General features: G+C 43.5%; 1 protein-coding gene across 1 annotated transcript in view; it reads left to right on the forward strand.

Annotated features, from left to right (window-relative positions):
• snx2 (sorting nexin 2) overlaps nt 1-24,004 on the forward strand; it is a 79,578-nt gene that overhangs the window by 12,127 nt on the left and 43,447 nt on the right. The window contains exons 4-7 of the mRNA XM_072516536.1: nt 7,567-7,633; nt 8,028-8,071; nt 9,425-9,566; nt 22,585-22,663. Of these exons, the coding sequence (XP_072372637.1) occupies nt 7,567-7,633; nt 8,028-8,071; nt 9,425-9,566; nt 22,585-22,663 (332 nt within the window). The remainder of the gene's footprint in view (nt 1-7,566; nt 7,634-8,027; nt 8,072-9,424; nt 9,567-22,584; nt 22,664-24,004) is intronic.

The raw sequence follows: 24,004 nt of genomic DNA on the forward strand, positions 1-24,004 counted from the left end.
AACCCCTTCACACTTATCCAGGTTGAACTCCATCTGCCACTTCTCAGCCCAGCTCTGCATCCTGTCAATGACCTTCAACAACCCTCAACACTATCTACAACTCCCCCAACCTTTGTCATCAGCAAACGTACTAACCCACCCTTCCACTTCCTCATCCAAGTCATTTATAAAAACCACCAAGAGCAGAGTTCCTAGAACAGATCCTTGCGGGACACCACTGGTCACCGACCTCCAGGTGGAATACTTTCCATCCACTGCCACTCGTTGTCTTCTTTCGGCCAGCCAATTCTGTATCCAGATGGCCAAATTTCCCTGTATCTCATGCTCCCTAACATTCTGAATGAATCTACCATGGGGAACCTTATCAAATGCCTTACTGAAATCCATATACACCACATCCACTGCCCAACCTTCATCAATGTGTCTCGCCACATCCTCGAATTCAATGAGGCTTGAGGCATGACCTGCCCGACACAAAGCCATGCTGACCATGTTCAATCAAACCGTTTTTCTAAATAATCATAAATCCTATCTCTTGGAATCCTTTCCAATATTTTGCTCACTGCTCACCACAGGTGTAAAACTGATGGGTCTGTAATTCCCAGGGGTTTCCCTATTCCCTTTCTTGAACAGGGGAACAACATTCGTCTTCCTTTTATCCTGATGCTTATCATTTCCAGCACATCCTCCTTAATATCAACCTGTTCAAGTCTATTAACCTGGTTCACACTGTTTTCATGAGCAACAAGGTCCCTCTAGTGAATACTGAAGCAAAGTATTCATTTAGGGCCTCCCCCATCTCCTCGGACTCTAGGCACAAGTTCCCTCCAATCCCTGATCGGCCCTACTCTCACTCTGATCATCATATTTCTCACGTTAGTGTAGAACGCCTTGGGGTTTTCCCTAATTGTTCGTGCCAGGGCTTTTTCATGCCCCCTACCAGCTCTCCTCAGTCCATTTTTGAGTTCCTTCCTGGCTACCTTGTAACCCTCTAGAACCGAGTCAGATCCTTGCTTCCTCAACCTTGCGTAAGCTTCCTCCTCCTTCTTGACTAGAAGCTCCACTTCTCTTGTCATCCAAGGCTCCTTCACCTTGCCATTCCTTGTCTCAGTGCGACAAAACTATTCAGCACTCTCAGCAAGTGCTCCTTAAACAACCCCCACATTACTATTGTGCATTTCTTCAAGAACAATTGTTCCCACTTTATGCTCCGGTCTAACAGCAGTATAATTTCCCCTCCCCCCCCCCAATTAAATACCTAGCCATACTGTGTTCTCCTATCCCTCTCAAGGAGTTGTGGTCACTATCAGCAAAATGCTCTCCCACCGAGACATCTGACGCCTGGCTTGGTTCTTTGCTGAGCACCAAGTCCCATATGGCCTCTTCTCTCTCTTTCTCCCCCCCCCCCCCCCCCCCCCCCCCCCCCCCCCCAACCTCGTCGGCCTATCTACATTGAGTCAGGAATCCTTCCTGTATACACTTTTTAAAAAAATCTTTTTATTGGTGTTTCTCATTTATAAACAGTGGTTACTTAGAATCATAGAAGTTTACAGCAAGGAAACAGGCCCTCCGGCCCAACCAGTCCATGCTGCCCAGTTTTTACCATTAAGCTAGTCCCAGTTGCCCGCACTTGGCCCATAACCCTCTATACCCATCTTACCCATGTAACTATCTAAATGCTTTTTAAAAGACACAATTGTACCCGCCTCTACTACTACCTCCGGCAGCACATTCCAGATACTCACTTATATACGTTACATTTTTCCAGCCTGTGCTAATTTGCTTTATTTTACAGAGAGGTTTGTTTTGTCCTTCATTTGACTAACTATGTACATTTTTGCTGCCCTCTGGATCGGTCTATGATATTCCATCCCCCCCCCCCCCCCCCCTCCCCCCATTGGTTTCCGCACCCTTCCTCTTCTCTTGTGGTTTCGCCCTTTACCCACCTGGTTGCACAGTCCTTTGGTTCGTCGTCATTTTCTTTTCCCTGGCTTGCTCCTCGTTGCTGGCCTCCAACAGGCCGACGAACTGCTCCCAAGTATCCAGGAAGCCTTCCTCTGACCCTCTGATGGCATACTTAATCTTTTCCAGGTGGAGAAATTCTGAGAAGTCAGCGAGCCAGTCTGCAGCTTTGGGCAGTGCTACCGATCGCCAGCCAAGCAGGATTCTCTGGCGTGCGATTAGGGAAGCGAAAGCAAGGCCCCCTTCCCCATGTGTAGCTCTGGCTGCTCCGAAACCCCAAAGTTTGCCACTATTGGGCATGGCTTCACCCTCACCCCCACAACCTTGGACATTGCCTCGGAGAAGGCTGTCCAGAACCCAGCAAGCTTGGGGCAAGCCCAAAACATGTGGGTGTGGTTGGCCGGGCCCCTCTGACACCGTTCACATTTGTCCTCTACCTCCGGGAAGAACCTGCTCATTTGGGTTCTGGTCAGGTGTGCTCTGTGCACCACTTTGAGCTGCATTAGGCTTAGCCTTGCACAGGAGGAGGTGGAGCTCACCTGCTCAGTGCTTTGCTCCAGAATCCCCATCCCACCTCTGTCCCCAGTTCGCCCTCTTTTTTTGTCTGGTCCCGTCCAGTGGTGTTCGGGCTCTACCCAGTAGCTGTCCGTATATTTTCCCACATAGGCACAAGAGGCGAGAAGGGGTGCCTATCAGGTCCTCTAGTAGTGTGCCTTCTGGGGCTCCGGGGTACCCTACAGTCTCTTTGCGGAGGAAGTGCTTTATTTGAGGTCTCTCCATTCCTGTCCTCTTGATAGTTTCCACTTCCTCGTCAGTTCATCCAGTGTCGCCAGTCTGCGCCCTACGTAGAAGTCCCCGACTGTCAGTGTGCCCATGTCCCGCCTCCATCTTTTGAAGGTGGTTTCTAGCATGGCTGGGGGCAATCTGTGATTGCTGCAGATGGGGGCCAGGAGGGACATTTTGGTTATCCCGAAATGCTGTCTCAACTGGGTTCACATTCTCAGCGTGGCCGCTACCACTGGGCTTGTTGTGTACCTTGTTGAGGACTTCCTGTACACACCTGACATCTGCTCCATCCAAACATTTGCGCTAAGGAGGTTCCAGTCAATATTGGGGAAGTTGATGTCACCCATGACAACAACTCTGTTACTTCTGCACTTTTCCAAGATCTGCTGCACAATCTGTTCCTCTATCTCTCTGCTGATTTTGGGGGGGACTATAGAAAACTCGCAATAAAATGACTGCTCCTTTTATTGTTTCTGACTTCCACCCCATACTGACTCAGTAGACAAACCCTCCTCAACTACCTCTTTTTCTGCAGCTGTGGTGCCGTTTCTGCAGCTGTGGTGCCCTCTCTAATCAACAGTGCCACTCCCCCTCCTCCCCCTTTTGCGTCCCTCCCTATTCTTCTGAAAACATGTAAACCCCGGAACATCTAACAACCATTCCTGCCCCTGTGAAATCCATGTCTCTGTAATGGCCACAACATCGTAGTTCCAAGTACTGATCCATGCTCCTAAGTTCATCTCCCTTATTCCTGACTCTCCTTGCATTGAAACAGACACGCTTTAACCCATTCCACTAAGTGCAACGTTGCCCTATCAACTGTCTCCTTCCTCACCGACTTGCTGCATACTATTTCTGCCTGTTCAACAGCTACCCTATCCTCTGATCCATAGCTCTGGATCCCATCCCCCTGCCAAATTAGTTTAAACCCTCTCGCAGGGCTCTAGCAAACCTCCCACCCAGGATATTGGTGCCCCTCCAGTTTAGGTGCAATCTGTCCTTCATGTACAGGTCCCACTTTCTCGTGAAGATATCCAATGATCCACATATCTGCAGCATTCCCACCTGCACCAGCCCTGTAGCCACGTGTTCAGCTGCACTCGTTCTCTGTTCCTTGCCTCACTTGCATGTGACATTGGTAGCAATCCTGAGATCACTACTCTGCTTGTCCTGCTCTTTAGCTTCCAGCCTAACTCCCTAAAATCACTTTTTTAGATCCTCATCCCTTTTCTTGGCTATCTCATTGGTGCCTATGTGCACCACGACTTCTGGTTGCTCCCCCTCCCCCTTAAGAATGTGGATAGATTGATGAACTGGGTCTGTTTCAACTCTACCCATTCTGAGATCGACCAGAGGCAACATAACAGGACATTCTCTTCAGGGAGTGGTATAAGATGTGGAATGCACCCAAGTGTGATGGAGGTGGATTGCATGGTGCCTTTCAACGGGGGATTGAATAAATATCAAGAGTTATAGGAATTTAGGGATGGGATGGAAGAGTGTTAAATTGCTCTGGCAGAGATATGTTAAACCCAATTGACTACCTTCGGTGTGGTAACCTTTCAGATTCTTCACACATGGCATTATTTGAGTAGTATTCAAACTAAAACACTATTCCAAAAACTTGCCAGATTCTGCAAGTAGCTAGAAAAAAAAAAATCATTTTCCAAATTAAGGGTCAATTTATTGTGGCCAATCCACCTACCCTGCACAGGTGCTGAAATGTGGCAACTAGGGGCTTTTCACAGTAACGTCATTTGAAACCTCCTTGTGACGATGTGATTTTCATTTTAATTTCATCTTTGTGCTGTGGAGATGAGACCCATGCAGACACTGGGCGGGGTGGGGTGTGTGTGCAATTGTGCAAAGTAGGAACTCGTGGTGTGGGGGGGGGCTAACATATTAACATGGATAGAAGATTGAGTGGCTGTTAGAAAACAGTATGCATAAATGAGTCTATTTTCTGATTGGCAGGGTGCAACAAGTAGAGTCCCACAGGGGCCTGTGCTGTGGGAGCAAAGGCATGGTAGCTAAATTTGTAGATGACAAATATGTTGTGAAGAGGACACGAGGAGATTGCAAATGGCTATTGAAAATTTGAGAAGTTGCCAAGTCCCAGAGGACCCTGGGCTGCTACTCCCCCTTTTGAGAGCTGACTGGTGGTGATGTAACCTGAAGGTCACCACTCGTGAGCGGGCAGGGCCTTCATGAATAACTGCTATAGATGGGTTGAGTGGGCAAACATTTGGCAGGAGTAGTATAATGTGGGGTAAAGGAAGTTTTTCAGTTTGGCAAGAAGAATATAAAATATGAACACCTGCAGAATTTCTAGTGAGTTATTATGCAGATACAGCAAGTAATTAAGAAGGCTAATTGAATGATCCTTCATTACAAGAAGAATTGAACATAAATAAGGAGGTTAAATTTCAGTTATACAGGGGCTTTTGTGAATCTGCATCTCATACTATGGAATTTTTGTCTCCTTAGGATCATAGAATCCCTACAACTCTCTGAAGCACACCACACCTAACCATTTAGCATGATCAATCCATCTAACATGCACATCTTTGGACTGTGGGAGGCAACTAGAGCTCCCAGAGGAAATCCACACAGACAGTAGAATGTGCAAACATCAGTCACCCAAGGCTGGAATTAAACCCAGGTCCCTGGTGCTGTGAGGCAGCAATGCTAACCACTGCCACCATGCCACCCCACAAGAAAGGATGTTGATACATTGGAGGTGGTTGAGAAGTGGTTTACTGGATTGATACTGGAATGTGTGACTTATCTTGGGTTGCATGGGCTGGGCATGTTTCCAAGAGTTCAGAAGAGTAACAGGTGACTTGATTGTAGTAAGATCCTGAATGGTCTTGACAAGGTGGACATGGAAAGGATATTTCCTTTAGTCTAGAATGAGGGAGCACTTTTAAAATTAGCAGTCCCTTTTGGGACAGATGAGAAGTCTGAGGGTTGTGCAACAAGTTTCAGGATCATTGAATATTTTTAACACTGAGATAGATTGATTCCCTTGCTGAATTAGAATCTAAGGATCAGAGGTGGATAGGAATGTGAAATTCAAGCCATCAGCCATGATCTTATTAGGTGGCAGAGCTGGCGTGAGGAGCTGATTAGCTTCTAATTGTATGTAAGATTTTGCAGACATTTACTGTAATGAACACTAACATTTCTTGGGGACTAAAACAAAAACAGAGGTATATTTCATCACCACCCCCAACCCCACTAGTTTGTTATCCTCTACAAGATTTCCTGCAGGAACATTCAAAGCTTCTTGGGTAGTGTTTTCCAAACACTCGACCACTACCATCTAGAAGGTCAAAGATGCCATCACCTGGAAGCTAACTTGGAAATATATTGCTGTCTCTTTATTGTCTCAGGGTCAAAATCCTGGAACTCTATGCCTGTATTTGTGACATTTAGACATGATGGGTTTGAAACTTAACCAGAATCACTTGGCAAAATAGGAACCTGGAAGTATATCAAGAATCCAATCTAATCGATGGTCTGAATCATTATTACCTAGGGCCAGTTTCACTCCATTTTTTTACCTGAAGCCCTCATTAAAGTAACTCCTGTGCTGAGTTGGATAAGATTATGAAATGTTAGCCATGCATCTAAATACTGTACATTTTTAGAACTGATTCCTTTCACTTCCTCCTCGCCAGCCTTTTGTTCCCTTTTCCATTTAACTGACTTGCCTTATTTTTTTTAAACTGTTCTGAGCAATATAATTTTACTGCTTGTTGTTGCTAATTTTCTCCTTGGTTCAAGTGCTTTGTTTTATTACCTTTGCTCTCGAGTCGCCAGGTATCTTTATGATACCGCCACGAGGTTTAAGTCCAAGTAATGATCAATAATCCAATACACCGATTAGTAAGATTGAAATCAAAGCACGTTTATTATACACCGTAATCGCTACTCATGCACAAATTCTACGTCTAAGCTACTTCTACAACTAACAGGCCTATACTTTAACTTTGAACTGGCCCACCAGGTCAGGGGAACAAATGGCCTTTCGTTCGGGTTCTGAGTCTGCGGGATTCGAAGTTGGTACGGATTGGTAGCTAGGAGCGCCTATCTCGTAGCGAGCGTTGATTTAAGACTTGCGATTTCGATGATCACTAGAGTCACTGCACCGGTCACGGTCAATGTTGGTTTGTCGTTGCTGGGTGACCCGGGCAGGAAGAAGAGAGCTGCTGAAGAGTGAAGAGAGCGATTTGAACTTGGGGCTTAACTCTTATAGTCACCAGAGGCTTCCCGTCTTTCGGGGCGGACCCTGTACCTGGTCCCAAGTGATTGGACTTTGTCCCAATCGCTTGGTTCGATTTTCTCCAATACTGGAGTGGTTCCCTGATCAATGGGTGGTCTTGAGGTGCTCGTTCACCTCCTTTGTTGGCTCCTGCTGGCGCCGAGGAGTCTGGCTTTGCTTTGTGTCCAAAATGTTACTTATTGTTCCCGGGGATTGCTCATCAGTATGTAGATGACTGTTACTTTGTTATGATGATGGCCGCTGGTATCGATGTTGTCTAGTTTTTTGCAGAGGTAAATACACAGCAAACCTGCAGCTGCTGGTTTTTGTCTTTGTTGGCTGACTTTCCCACCAGCCTTTGCCGTTCGCCGTTTTGAATCGAGAGTTGGCCAATTTAGGTGACTACATTGTTAAGCCACTCCAATTAATGTTCTACCATAAAGATCCATTTATGAATACAATTAAAGTTCCCACTTAAGCACAGCACTCAGCTAAATTAACAATTCTAGAAATATTTGGACCATGATGCCTATTTTCTGTTCTTAATTTAGCTTGAGGAAGAAGCAAATGGAGATGTGTTTGACATTCATGTGTCTGTTTCGGACCCTGAAAAAGTTGGTAAGTAAAAGCTTTAACGTGGCTAATCTTGTGTGAAAATGCACCAAAACTGTATAGTCAATTTATAATGTGGGTAACATTTGGGCTACCATTAACGTTTAGACCTGACTGCATTTTATTTTGAGTACTTAATCTGCTCAGGCTTAACTTTCTGCATTCCTGTCATTATTTTTTTCACTTTAACAAAAACACCTATCCAGATATGGACTAGTGTTGATTGCCCCTCCTTCCTGTCACCCTACTAAATATTATATTTTTTCCCTACTGTTTCTAGTCCATTTCCACAACAGTTTTGGAACTTGCACCAAATGAGGAGTCATCTAAATATCATGGTTGTTGTGCAATGAAATGTTACTTATCATTGTATTTTATTATGTCTTCTCTTACCACTTAGGTGATGGTATGAATGCTTACATGGCTTACAGAGTATCAACTAAGGTAATGAGTTAATGACATGGTGTTTCCACTAGGGGTGCAAGGTTACAATTGCGAAAATGATCAATACCATGAATGCTGGTTTTGTTGAAATGCAGTTGCACTAAAGTTTGTGTAAACAGATTAACATAAATATAAAACCTGCCAATTATCTCTCAACAACATAGTCAACTAAAACTGGAATGCAGTTTCCAGTATCTGTGGCATTGCCAGAAAATGACTTCTTCAACTTTGATTTCTGCAGTGACAGGTCTTGAGGCTTCAATTAACTAATGATTGCAACAGTAGGGCTTCAATTGACAACTGATTGTCGGTCTTGTGTATCATTCTGATAGATTGAATTAAGGAATTAGAATGGCACGAATAACCAATGTGCGGTCAGTGTATTTAATTGATTGCAGGCCAAATGATTGATTAATGTTGGATCCATGTCTCCAAAGGTGGCTTTATATAGGAGATGAGCACATTATTAGGAATGTCCCTGAATGGGTCCAATGCAGGTGTGAGGTGTGGCCTCTTTTTTTTTTGTTTTTGAGGGGGTGGAGAGAGCAGAGGTGGAGAAGCCTGCGTAAAGGATAGCAGATTCAGCGGTCTAATTGTTGACTGCAATCTGCACTTACAAATTCTGTTGTAACTCGCAATTCTGTTGTGACTCCAGTTAATGCCTGGATAGAAATCATCCAAAAACTCCTCGTGGATTCTATTTATACTGATTATTTAGACAGTGTTTTATTACTATATCTCCCTACTCCACCTTGTAATGGAACCTTAATGAAGGTATGCTTCTAAAATAGAAAATGGGAGAGAACTGATTTAAGCAGTAAATCAATTGGCGATACCAAGGCATAGGGATGAAACCAAATATAGATAGCTTCTCATAGCCTAGTCATGTGAGAATTCTCAGATAATGGAGGTGTTGCAAATTAACTTGCAATTGAAGAATGGAGTGAAGTAATATTTACCAGTTCTTGAATCTTAATAGAATATTTGCTTGCATTTTCCTTTGTAAACTCTATAAAATAGATGAGGATTTGTTGAATGTACACTTAAATGACAAACCATGTAAATTCTAGTGTGTTTTTTTTAGCAGATATATAACTTCTAAAGTAACAGATGTGAATGTTCCATGAGGCTAGATTAAGAATTTAATTTTCGTTGGGCCTGAGCCAGTATTATGCTGTATTGGTACTGCTAATTTCAAAGGGAGGGTGAAAAGTACTCTGAATTGTACATAAATTTTAATGACTCTACTTGCTATGCATATAAAATCATTGTCTCCTCCAAATATGATGTATGGATCCAACAATGCATGCAAGATGGAGTAATCCTGGATGTATTTTTTCTTTCATTGTACAGACTACTTTGTCTATGTTTAACAGCAAAGAATTTACAGTCAAAAGAAGATTTAGTGACTTTCTGGGACTGCATAGCAAATTAGCTGCAAAGTATATGCACGTGGGCTATATAGTTCCTCCTGCACCAGAAAAAAGCCTTGTTGGTAAGAACAATCATTCATTGTAGCGAAGTACAATTAATAGCTGCATCATCAGCATAGCATTATTAACCTCTTGAAACTTTTTTGTAATTTCCCTTTTCAGTTTAATATTACTGCTCCACAGCCTCATCTAACTTCAGTTGCAGTATTGGTTTGGTAAGACTGGTAGTGAAAGGCTCCTGTCGTCTTCAATAATTGATTCTGACAAACAATGTCACTTTTTTCCCCTCCTTTGGAGGCGATAACTTAGCACCCTCCAGGTTGGCTGTTCTCCTTCCACTTCCCCTGTGCTCCATTATAAACCAGGAGAGCACCGGAGGGATGAGCGAGCGAGGCATGAAATAGTTTCCAGAGCACAACAAATATCCAAGTGGGAAAAGGACGGATCCTGCAACTGAATTTTCTCTTGTGCATCAGGGCCACATGCTGGTTCCAAGCTTGTGCTCACTGAGGCTTCTTCCACTACAACATTACATGTGGTGGGCTCCAAATTGACAAATAGAGACAGCCAAGCATGGCAGGTGGCTAAAAAGATCCTGCTGTACTCCAGTTGGCAACCCCACTGATGTGCTCAAAATTAATTCAAAATTGCAGTCTGCAGGAAAATTGTAATTTTCTCCCCTGCAAATGTTTTAATTTCCAAAAATCTAATTGAACATTGTTGAATCTGTTTCCTGTGCCCATGATTTTCTGGAGTTTTTGACTAATGGTTAACAACCATCAAAATAATAGCAGTAAATGGAAGAGAAATTTGAAATCTGTGGTTGGCTGGCAAGCCTTCACTAAGAAAGGGGTTATGGGTCTGTAGAATAGTTGAGGCATAACACCATAGATTAAGGACATTGACCCTATACCAGCTGTGTAGAGTCATACAGTCAGTTCCACTCCCCTACTCTATTCCTGTGACCCATTTTATTTTTCCCCTGTACCCATCCAAATTCTTTTGAAACTTAGTCAGCATCCTGATGGGCAGCATGATGCGTACAAATTCCTCCATGTTAATCTTTGCCCCTGGTCCTTGCACCATCAGCTAATAGGATCAGCTTTTCTTTGTCTACCTTAATTGTGTATGTCTCTAAAATTTCGCCTCAATCTCCTTTGCTCCCAGGCGACCAGCTCTACTTCTTCAACCATATCTTGTAACCCATAGATAACTCTTAATAAATTCCCAAACAACATCCGGAAGACAAAAGAACCCTCTTTACAGAAACACATCCGGTTTAAATTCTCTACTGAGAGCAGTTATCACTCTGAATTCACCAAAGGATCTAGAGATAGTCTTTACAGGGCAAAGATATCAAAATTACACCTCTGGCTGACGGCAGCTCCAACACTAAAACTAAAAAACACACACACCCAAGCTTTTCCTCCAAGCGACTCCACCCACACTCTGACATTACTGCAGCCACTTGAGCAGACAAACATTTCTAACAGTGACATTCCCATGACGACCCCCCCCCCCCCCCCCCCCCCCAAGAAAAAAAATAAACCAACTTCAAGATGGTTTCATTTTTCATCTTTTCACTATCCTTTTAGAATGCAGACAGTAAATTTTTTTATTTTATTTTTTTGTTTCAAAAAACAAGACGTGCAAACAGGTATAATAACAGTACATTTTAGTTCTTCCTCCAACTGGAATCCTTCTCGAGTGACAGTCTCTCTTTGAACTAGAAGGTCTTTGCACGATCCATCCATTTCTCTACGCCTCGGCATTACTCTTTTAAAGTCAGATACTTCAGTTCAATCTGATCAGAGTCCCTTGTAATTCTCCAAGACAGGAGCATTGGTTATCACAGCTTTCAGGCAGTCAAATGCCCGTTGAAACTCTGCTGTCCACTGCAAGTCCATCAGTGGAGCAACCACACAACAAATTTTGCACAAATGTTTGATCAAATTCACTCATGCCAAGAAATTATCCCTTTGTCTTGAGGATATTGGACACTTCTCTAACTTTTGTTTTCACATCCTGTGTGACCATTTGACCCTGTCCGATTGTATGGCCAAGGAAAGTTTTATCACCAAACCCGCCTTCTGAAGTTAATTGAATAACTCCATCAGATGCTTCAAATGTTCCTTCCATGTCTGGCTAAAAATTACAAGATCAATGTATACTGCTCAATTGGGTAATCCTGAAACAATTTTGTTAGTTAACCGTTGAAATGTGGCTGGGGTGTTTTTCATGCCAAATGGCATACCTTTGAATTGGTATATACCATCTGGAGTCACAAGCTGAGATCTCCTTCGCCCTTTCGTATAAAGGTACCTGCCAATAACCTTTAGTAAATCCAGTTTGGAAATAAAAGCTGATTGAGAAAATGGGACAATGTAATGCTCCAAACGTGTGATAGGATAAGTGTCCATTCTTGTAACTGCATTAACCTTTCTATAGCCTATACACAACCGTTGCATACAGTCTGGTTTAGGTGCCATCACTATGGGTGAGCTCCATTGGCTGCAACCCACTTCAATTGAGGGTTAAGTCTATATGGATGTTTTTTGATTGGAACAGCATTTCCCGCATCTACATGTATAGCCATTTTAGTGCTTCCCAACTTATCTCCACAAACTTGCCCATGTGATATCAATAACCCTTTCAAGTCAGTCCGTTTTTCCTCTGGAAGGTAACTCAACAATTTATCCCAGTTTAAGAACAGCTTCGTTTTCCAATTTAATTTGAGGAATGTCAAATTAACAGTCATCTGGATTTGGTTTGTTACTTCAAATCATTAAAACCCCCTCCTTTTTCTCTCCTTCCCTTTCAAAGAACCTTTTAAGCATATTCACATGACACACTTGGTGAGTCTTCCTTCTATCTGGTGTTTTTAACCACATAATTCACCTCACTTAATTTCCTTTCAATCTGATAAGGGCCACAAAACCTAGCTTTTAAAGGCTGCCCTACCACTGGTAACAACACTAAAACTTTATCTCCACAGGCAAAACTACATACTTTGGATTTCTTCTCCGCCACCTGTTTCATCACATTTTGTGCAACTTTTAAATGCTGTCTAGCCAATTCCCCTGCTCTATTTAATCGTTCCCCAAAATTTGACACGTAATCCAATGTAATTTCCGATTTCTCACTCTCCAATTTTTTTTCTTAAATCAATTTAAGTGGTCCTCTTACCTCATGATCAAAAATTAGTTCAAAAGGACTAAATTTGGTTGACTCATTAGGTGCAACCCTAATTGCAAACCGTACAAATGGAATTCCTTTATCCCAATCCTCTGGATAATCATGCCAATAAGGCCTCAACATTGTCTTTAATGTCTGATGACACCTTTCTAACACTCCCTGCGATTCTGGATTGTACGCAGTTGATTTAAATTGTTTTATTCCCAAGCTATCCACAACTTCTTTGAATAACCTTGAGGTAAAATTTGATCCTTGATCCGATTGTATTTCTGTGGGTAGTCCATGTCCATGTCTAGTAAAGAATTGAAGTAACTCCTCAACAATCTTTTTAGTTGTAATATTGCATACTGGAATGGCCTCTGCAAACCTGGTAGACACATCCATTATAGTCACAAGATATTGATTCCCACTTTTCGTTTTAGGAAGTGGTCCTACACAATCAATTAAGACCATTGTAAAAGGTCCCTCAAATGCTGGAATGGGTATTCAGGGCACTGGTTTTATCACTGCTTGAGGTTTCCCTATAACTTGACGTGTGACATGATCGACAAAATTTAACTACATCTTTATGTAGTCCAGACCAATAAAAAAAATTTTGTATTTTAGCGAGTTTTCCTTACTCTCAAATGACCTCTCACTGGTACCTCGTGTGCAACTCGCAACACCACCTTTCTATACCCTACTGGCAATGCCACTTGATGAACTTCTGCCCATTTTCATCCGTCTGCATATGTAAAGGTCTCCATTTCCTCATCAAGACGACACTTTTACGGTATTAAAACTCTGGTATACACTCAGATTCCTCTTCTGTGTATGCTTTCTGATACATCCAGTTTATTTAGAACATAGAACAATACAGCGCAGTACAGGTCCTTCGGCCCACGATGTTGCACCGAAACAAAAGCCATCTAACCTACACTATGCCATTATCATCCATACGTTTATCCAATAAACTTTTAAATGCCCTCAATATTGGCGAGTTCACTACTGTAGCAGGTAGGGCATTCCACGGCCTCACTACTCTTTGCGTAAAGAACCTACCCCTGACCTCTGTCCTATATCTATTACCCCTCAGTGTAAGGCTATGTCCCCTCGTGCTAGCCATTTCCATCCGCGGGAGAAGGCTCTCACTGTCCACCCTATCTATCCCTCTGATCATTTTGTATACCTCTATTAAGTCTCCTCTTAACCTTCTTCTCTCCAACGAAAACAACCTCATGTCCATCAGCCTTTCCTCATAAGATTTTCCCTCCATACCAGGCAACATCCTGGTCAATCTCCTCTGCACCCGTTCCAAAGCCTCCACGTCCTTCCTATAATGCGGTGACCAGAACTGTACACAATACTCCAAATGCGGCCGTACCAGAGTTCTGTACAGCTGCAACATGACCTCCTGACTCCGGAACTCAATCCCTCTACCAATAAAGGCCAACACTCCATAGGCCTTCTTCACCACCCTATCAACCTGGGTGGCAACTTTCAGGGATCTATGTACATGGACACCTAGATCCCTCTGCTCATCCACACTTGCAAGAACTTTACCATTAGCCAAATATTCCACATTCCTGTTTTTCCTTCCAAAGTGAATCACCTCACACTTCTCTACATTAAACTCCATTTGCCACCTCTCAGCCCAGCACTACAGCTTATCTATATCCCTCTGTAACCTGCTACTTCCTTCCACACTATCGACAACACCACCGACTTTAGTATCGTCTGTAAATTTACTCACCCACCCTTCTGCGCCTTCCTCTAGGTCATTGATAAAAATGACAAACAGCAACGGCCCCAGAACAGATCCTTGTGGTACTCCACTTGTGACAGAACTCCATTCTGAACATTTCCCATCAACCACCACCCTCTGTCGTCTTTCAGCTAGCCAATTTCTGATCCACATCTCTAAATCACCCTCAATCCCCAGCCTCCGTATTTTCTGCAATAGCCTACCGTGGGGAACCTTATCAAACGCTTTGCTGAAATCCATATACACCACATCACCTGCTCTACCCTTGTCTACCTGTTCAGTCACCTTCTCAAAGAACTCGATAAGGTTTGTGAGGCATGACCTACCCTTCACAGCCATGCTGACTATCCCTGATCATATTATTCCTATCTAGATGATTATAAATCTTGTCTCTTATAATCCCCTCCAAGACTTTACCCACTACAGACGTGAGGCTCACCGGTCTATAGTTGCCGGGGTTGTCTCTGCTCCCCTTTTTGAGCAAAGGGACCACATTTGCTACCCTCCAGTCCTCTGGCACTATTCCTGTATCCAATGATGACATAAAAATCAAAGCCAATGGTCCAGCAATCTCTTCCCTGGCCTCCCAGAGAATTCCATGATAAATCCCATCAGGTCCTGGGGACTTATCTATTTTCAGCCTGTCCAGAATTGCCAACACCTCTTCCCTACGTACCTCAATGCCATCTAATCTATTTACCTGGAGCTCAGCATTCTCCTCCACAACATTATCTTTTTCCTGAGTGAATACTGATGAAAAATATTCATTTAGTATCTCGCCTATCTCTTCAGACTCTACACACAACTTCCCATCCCTGTCCTTGACTGGTCCTACTCTGTCCCTAGTCATTCGCTTATTCCTGACATACCTATAGAAAGCTTTTGGGTTTTCCTTGATCCTTCCTGCCAAATACGTCTCGTGTCCCCTCCTTGCTCGTCTTAGCTCTCTCTTTAGATCCTTCCTCGCTACCTTGTAACTATCCATCGCCCCAACTGAAACTTCACACCTCATCTTCACATAGGCCTCCTTCTTCCTCTTAACAAGAGATTCCACTTCTTTGGTAAACCACGGTTCCCTCGCTCGGCACCTTCCTCCCTGCCTGACCGGTACATACTTATCAAGAACATTTCTGCATCTTTCTGTTGTAACTCCACCAATTTTCCTGAACTAAAAATATCCGCCTCATCCTCCACCCCAACCATCTGATCAAAAATTGTTTCTGATAATGGCACTTCACCTTTAATCTTCATTCTGATTTCTCCTCTTGTCTTAACCTGTGACTTTGCGACCTTGTTAGTACACAATCCGGAAAAATCCCAGGATATTTGTCCTTCACCACTTCAGTTGTCTGATTTTCCACTGGCTTATCAACCACCTGCGATCCAGCTATATCATTACACAAGATAAATTGTATTCCTGGACAAGATAGTTTCTCTATTACTCCTACTACCACTTCACCACTGTTCACTGGACTTTCCAACCGTAACTTTATATAATGGAACACTGCTCTTCTCACCCTGAATTGCACATATTACCACCTTTTCTGGCAACATTCTTCCCAAACTACATAACTCCTCATCTCTTACCATTAAAGATTGACTAGCTCCTGTATCTCTTAAAATTGTGACTTCTTTACCTGCTCCTCCTGATACACATGAGTAAACTTTACCCACACAAGTAAATTCTTTAAAACTATCTGGCACCTTCTTATCAATCACCTTGATCAGGCTGTACAATCTTCTGCACCTCCTTCACTTCACTTGAGCTTTCCTTTTCCACTTTAACAAACCCCACTGTCTTATCCTGTTTTACCATATCAGCCTTCCCAGTGCTTTTCTTCAACCACCAACACTGACTTTACATGGCCTAGTTTATTACAGTGAAAACATTTGAAACTTTTCATGTCTCTTCCACCCTCCTGGATTTCCTTTTTAATCTGAGGTATACTCTCCTTCTTATTGTCCATCAGATCACCTTTACCTTTACCACTTGAGTAGTTCTCATGTCCCCAGTTTCTATCCCTCACAGGCTGAAACTGATGTTGTAAACCAAGCTTTGATTTATGAACTAATTCATAATCATCTGCCATTTCTGCTGCTAATCTCACAGTTTTAACCCTCTGTTCTTCCACATGAGTTCTCCCTACATCAGGAATTGAATTTTTAAACTCCTCCAAAAGCATAATTTCTGAGAGCTTGGTCTATTTCAAAGCCCTTATCCATCTATCAAAATTACTCTGTTTGATCCTTTCAAGCTCCATGTATGTTTGACCAAATTCTTTCCTTACATTTCTAAACCTTTGTCTGTAGGCTTCAGACAAGTTCATATGTACCTAAGATGGATTTTTTTCACCACCTCCATACAACCCACATTCCTTCGGTAGTGATGCAAACACTTCACTACCCCTACCTACCAGCTTTGTTTGAATCCGTACTACCCACGTGTCCTGTGGCCATTTCATTTGTTTAGCTACCTTCTTGAAATGAAAAAGGCTTCAACCTCCTTGTCAAACCTTGGCAATGCTTGGACATATTTAAATAGATCCACACCAAGCCTTTGACTATGACGCTCTTTCTCACTATCTTCATCACGATCATCCAACTGTACGTTTCCCTTTACGTCTGCCAATTTTAACTGACTGTCGTGTTTCATGGCCATTTTCTGAAGTTCAAACTCTCTTTATCTTTTTCCCTGATCTGTTGTTCTGCTAGGGCTATTCTTTCTGTTTTCCTTCTCTCTTTTTCCTCTCTTTCGTATTCAAGCTGCTTTCATTCTTTCTCATGTTCTATTTGTTTAATTTGTAACTGAATTTTTGCCATTTCCAATGAGTCAGACTGTATCTCAGGCAATTTTAAATGCTTAGCCACTGCCACAATCGCGAGATTGACTCCCTACTGAAGGACAGATCTGAGGTGTTCAAGGCAGACGACCTTGACCTATACAAGAAATTCAGGTACGACCTCCGCAAAGCCATCCGGAATGCCAAGAGAATATCAAACCAAGCTCGAGTCACAGACAGACTCTCGGCGGTTGTGGCAAGGACTAAACAACATAACGGGCTACAAAGCGAAGCCGAACAGTATCTCTGGCAGCAGCGCACCCCTCCTCGATGAACTTGATGCATTCTATGCTCGGTTCGAGCAGGTAACCAACAATCCGCTGGCGAGTGCCCCAGCAGCCCATAATTCACCCATACCCACCATCACAGCTTCCAAAGTCAGATTGGCCTTCCTGAAAGTGAACCCTCAGAAGGCGACGGGCCCAGACGGGATCCCTGGCCGTGCACTCCGAGCCTGCGCGGACCAGCTGGCAGAGGTATTCACGGACATCTTTAACCTGTCCCTACTCCACTCCAAGGTCCCCACCTGCTTCAAGAAGACCACCATCATACCGGTACCAAAGAAGAACCAGGCAACATGCCTCTATGACCAGTGGCCCTGACTTCAGTCGTAATGAAGTGCTTCGAGAGATTGACCATGAAGCGCATCACCTCCCACTCCCAGAACGCCTTTATCCACTGCAATTCACATACCGCTGCAACCGGTCCACATCAGGCACCATTTCCCTGGCCCTACACTCATCCCTAGAGCATCTCGAAAACAAGGACTCCTACATCAGACTCTTATTTATTGATTACAGCTCCGCCTTCAACACCATAATCCCAGCCAAGCTCCTATCAAAGCTCCAAAACCTAGGACTTGGCTCCCCACTCTGCAACTGGATCCTCGATTTTTCTGACCAACAGACCACAATCAGTAAGAATGAACAACACCACCTCCACAATAGTCCTCAACACCGGCGCCCCGCAAGGCTGCGTACTTAGCCCCCTACTCTACTCCCTGTACACACGACTGCGTGGCCAAACTTGGTTCCAACTCCATCTACAAGTTTGCTGACTATACGACCATAGTGGGCCGGATCTCGAATAACGATGAGTCTGAATACAGGAGGGAGATAGAGAACCTAGTGGAGTGGTGTAGCGACCACAATCTCTCCCTCAATGCCAGCAAAACTAAAGAGCTGGTCATTGACTTCAGGAAGCAAAGTACTGTACACACCCCTGTCAGCAGCAACGGGGCCGAGGTGGAGATGGTTAACAGTTTCAAATTCCTAGGGGTGCACATCTCCAAAAATCTGTCCTGGTCCACCCACGTCGACGCTACCACCAAGAAAGCACAACCGTGCCTATACTTCCTCCGGAAACTAAGGAAATTCGGCATGTCCACATTGACTCTTACCAACTTTTACAGGATGCTTTCTATGGTGCATCTATCGGGCTGCATCACAGCCTGGTATGGCAACTGCTCGGCCCAGGACCACAAGAAACTTCAGAGTCGTGAACACCACACAGTCCATCACACGAACCTGCCTCCCATCCATTGACTCCATCTACACCTCCCGCTGCCTGGGGAAAGCGGGCAGTATAATCAAAGATCCCTCCCACCCGGCTTACTCTTCCAACTTCCATCGGGCAGGAGATACCGAAGTCTGAAGACGCGCACGAACAGACTCAAACAGCTTCTTCCCCACTGTCACCAGACTCTTAAATGACCCTTTTATGGACTGATTTCATTAACGCCACACCCTGTATGCTTCATCCGATGCCAGTGCTTATGTAGTTACATTGTATATGTTGTGTTGCCCTATTTTCTTTTATTCCCTTTTCTTCGCATGTACTTAATGATCTGTTGAGCTACTCTCAGAAAAATACTTTTCACTGTACCTCGGTACACGTGACAATAAACAAATCCAATCCACAATGACTTCATTTCGCATTTTGTCAGGTAATGTTAACTGCAATGTTTTTGCCAACTCTAAAAGCCTGTTTTTAGTCTGTCTGTAAGGTACTGTGTGTGACCGTCTCCACCCTCACAAATTTCAAAGCCTCTGAAAGAGCCATTGTCCACAACACACCCTGCTTAAACTGAAATACCACACCTGAAAAGCAACCACAACATGCTCACCCCTCACTGTCTTTACGTTCACAAAGCCAACCCAATAGATAGACTTTTATCCCAGATGGGCCAGTGTTTGTTTGGAGAGCCCCAAAGTATATCATGGAGTTCACCTGACCCACAACTTTGACTAGATTGTGGTTATGGGGAAACACATGGGCCTACTCTGTAGGTGTGATGCACCAGAAATCTACAGTACTTTTAAATTAAAGCAATGTTTTATTTATGAAACCAGTTAACACTTTATAAACCCACAGTAAACATCTTGAGAACTATCAACACAATAAATCCCCAAAGAATACAGTACTCTATAGATAAGCCTTAATAAATTCCCAAACCGCATCCGGAAGACAAAAGAGCCCTCTTTACAGAAACACATCAGGTTTAAATTCTCTGACAGCAGTTACCACTCTGAATTCAGCAAAGGACCTAGAGATGGTCTTTAGAGGGCAGAGAGATCAAAATTACACCTTTTTGGCTGGCTGCAGCTCCAAAACTTTTAAAAAAAAACACAGACCACACCCAAGCTTTTCCTCAAAGCGAAACTGAAAAGTACAGCCAGAGCTTGGCTCCACCCACACTGACATCACTGCAGCCACTTGAGCAGTCAAACATTTCTTCAAGTGACATTCCCATGATGCCCAATTCTTCATCCCTGGAACCATTCAGGTGGCAGTGTTGGGACCACAACTATTCACTATATACATAACTATCTGGAAGAAGGAACGGAGGGCATTGTTGCTAAGTTTGCAGACAATACAAAGATATGTAGAGGGGCAGGCAGTGTTGAGGGAAGGAAGGAGGCTGCAGGAGGGCATGGACAGGCTAGGAATGGGCCAAGAAGTGGCAGATACAATGTGGGGGAAAAAATACAATGTGGAAAAGTATGAGGTTATGCACTTTGGTAGGAAGAATAGAAGCAAACCTACTATTTTCTAAATGGGAAAAGACTTTGGAAATCAGAAACCCCAAGGGACTTGGTTCCAGTTCAGGGTTCTCTTAAGGTTACCATGCAGTTTCAGTTGGCACTTAGGAAGGCAAAAGCAATGTTAGCATTCATGTTGAGGGCTAGAATAAAATACAAGTGTCAGGATGTACTGTTGAGGCTCTGGTCATTCCGCATTTGGAATGTGAGCAGTTTTGGGTCCAGTAAGGAAGGATGTGCTGGTCTTGGGAGAGGATTCAGAAAAGGTTCACAAGAATGATCCCTGGAATGAAGGACTTGTCATATGAGGAGCAGTTGTAGACTCTGGTCTGTACTGTATGGAATTTAGGAATTTGTGGGAATAAGAGTCCTAGATAGTGGACATGGAGATGTTTCCACTGGTAGGAGAAACTAGAACCAGAGTGCACAGCCTCCGAGTGAAGGGACAATCCTTTAAAACAAACTAATTTCTTCAGCCAGAGGGTGATTAATCTGTGCGACTCTTTGCCACAGCAGGCTGTGGAGTCCAAGTCACTTTTTGTTTTAAAGACTGGGATAGATAGGTTCTTGATGGATAAGGGAATTGGGCCTAATGAGGGGAGTTGAGGGGTTATGGGGAGAAGGCAGGAGAATGGGAATGAGAAACACATTGGCCATGGCTGAATGTCCTAACTCTGTTCCTATATCTTGGTAGTCTAAATCTCTTCACCCTCTCTCACCCTTGCATCCATCCTAAAGTGAGACAACCAGCTGCAATACACTGAGGCCTAATCAAAGCTTTATATAGCCAAACCTTTGTACCTCATTTACGAAGCCCAAGATTTCATACAATTTACTAACTCCTCTGTCCTGCCACCTTGCATATGCCTTGCATGCTGTCTATAATCAGCAGTAGACCTTCATCAGTCTTTTAATTAGTCAAGCACGATGTAAAAATCCACACTGGCTCCCAATTAATTTGGTTCACTTTTGTTAATTCTTTATCTTCATTCTTCAAAATGACTGACTTGTAATGGTCATAAATATCCAAATAAACGCATCACATTTGCCACACTCCAAGCATCATTCCCATATAAGCCCTTTTGCAATCTTTCATTTGCAGCCTATCTGGACTAAACTTGCTGACTCGTGCTGAAATGTCAGCATAGCCACATTTCTAGTACATCCTACCTATCGATTTTGACCCTATCCTCTCATCTCCACATCTGATACTTTTGTAATCTTCCATTTTCTCTTTTGATGAGTACTTAAATGTTTGCTAACTATTCTAGCCTTGCCCTCTGACCCGTAACGTATCATCGACTTTGTCCCGAATAAACCCCAGCCCACCTCTTGCTACCCACTTAGTATTTGCATACAGCTAGTGAATTTTGGGTTCCTTTTTCATGTTAACTTATCTATATTCTCATTTTTCCTACTCTTCCCTACTTGGTTTATAGTATTTATTTGTCAGACACCCATTTTTTTGTTAGTTTTTCTCCCATCTAGGGAATCCTGACTTTGGAATGTACCTAGTTTGTACTTGAAATATCACCTGATGTTCTGCTGTAGATTCTCCTGTAGTCTTTCATTTTACCCTAGCTAGATGCCTCAGGTCAGTGAAGTTGGCCTTCTCTTAACTTAAGTCCTACTTTAGATTGTTCCTCAATCTTCTGCATTACTAATCTAAGTCTTGTGTATGATGCAATCAACTTTGCTCCACTGCTTTGTCCAAAGATACTTTGTCCTTGGCCCACCTCATCCTTCAGTACAAAATCCAGTAATGCCTCATTCCTAGTTGCAATGAACACCTAATGGGCATATTTCAAATCCCCCCCCCCTTACTGTTTTATTCTAACGTTGCCCAAATACTAATAACTCAAATTTTGCCACTCTAGGTCTGTGATTTCCTTGTCGATTTGCTCCTGACACAGTCCACTCATTCATTATTTGGAGCCTGATAGAATGCCACTAACAGCATGATCAGGTCCAATTTTTTGCTTTCTAGTTTTAGCCAAATAGATTCTGTCCTGGCCCCCTCTGACACTTTTCCCTACCTCCTTTCCAATGATGAAGTCTTTTTTGACCTTAATTGGGTTGGAAGCAGAGATCCTACAAACTGAGCACAGCACCTAAGCACGAGCAGTGACTTTATTGCTGTTTCCATTTTTGGAAAATTGAACATAAACCTGATTGGACTCTAGGTTTATCTCTGGGCATGTCAATTTGTTGGTTCTTCAGTTATGACATGGAATGACCTATGTCTTTTTTAATTGTAAAGGCATGACCAAAGTCAAAGTTGGAAAAGAAGATCCATCATCAGCTGACTTTGTTGAAAAAAGGAGAGCATCCTTAGAGAGGTAAGCTGCTTACCAAGAAATTGGAGCTTTGTATTAATTACCTTGAAGACTTCCTGTTAAATTCCTTGATAAAGCTTGTACTGATCCATGAGCAGATGTGAAACGGTAGCTGAGATTTGTTTCTGTCTTCATTATCGTGCATGTTCTCAAAACATCAAGATGAAGATAGCGAACTTCCTCATTTGAGGATTAGTCAGTGCAGACTCAATGGGCTGAATGACCTCCTTCTGCACTGTCGGGTGTTGCTCGTTTTAGCCTGGTAGCGATCGTTGGAGTAAGACTTACGATTCTGGTGGCTGTTGTAGAAGGTCAGCCGAAGGGTGCAGAGAGGAGAAGAAGGGTCGATTTGAACTTGGCCCTATTCTTATAGTCCCCAGGGGCTTCCCGCCTCTCAGGGCGGACCTTGTACCTGGTTCCAAGTGATTGGTCTTGGTCCCAATCACTTGGTTCGATATTCTCCAATTCTGGAGCGATTCCTTGATCGAGGGGTGGTCATTTACCTCTTTGTGTAAGCTCCTGCTGGCGCCGAAAAGTCTGGGTCGGCTTTGTGTTACTAATTTGTAGCATATTGTTCCCGGGATTGCTGCGTATTGTGCAGATGGCTGATGTGTTGATGGCTGCAGGTATCGATTCGGTCTGGCTTCCCCAGAGGCGAATACACAGTTTTACCTGCAGCTGTCTGTTTGAGTCCTGTTGGCTGATTTTCCCATCAGCCTCTTCCGTTCGCCATTTTAAATCGGGGTTTGGCCATTCTAATCAGGAGTTAGCCATTTTAAGTGGCTGCAAGGGATTCTAACGATGAATACTGAATCTGCATGTGGAGGGCTAAAAAGTACTTTTTAACCCAGCTGTGCACCTGGAGATACCTGAACCCATCATCTGAGCGCCCATATTTCTTTCAGTTCGCCTAAGCTAGTGAACCAACTGTCTTAAGTCTCCCACTTTCTCTAAACCTTTATTCCTCCATTCCCTAAATTTCACATCCTGACCTAGCGGGTTTGAATAACATCCGCACAGGTGGGAGTCTGCCTAGAGGTAGCCCTCGGGTTAAAATGATGGCGGAGTTGCCTCCTAATTTTTAATATGGCTACTACTACCGAGTTAAATGAGTGTTTCTTTGGTACCACCAGTGCCGCTAGGCTTGCTCTGCTCAGTCTCTGCTTCCTCCTGAACCCAAAGTTTATGTTAATCTCTGAACCACCCTAGCACCTTTTCAGCATTAGCTGCCCCATAGCAGAATTAAAAGTTTTTGGCAAGGCCAAGTCAACTAATTGTCTCTCCCTTTGTAGCAACGTCCTCCTGATCCTTGGCCTCTTACCTGCCTAAATAAACCAAGTCACC

The sequence above is a fragment of the Scyliorhinus torazame genome, chromosome 9, assembly GCF_047496885.1.
Source record: "Scyliorhinus torazame isolate Kashiwa2021f chromosome 9, sScyTor2.1, whole genome shotgun sequence".
Lineage (NCBI taxonomy): Eukaryota > Metazoa > Chordata > Chondrichthyes > Carcharhiniformes > Scyliorhinidae > Scyliorhinus > Scyliorhinus torazame.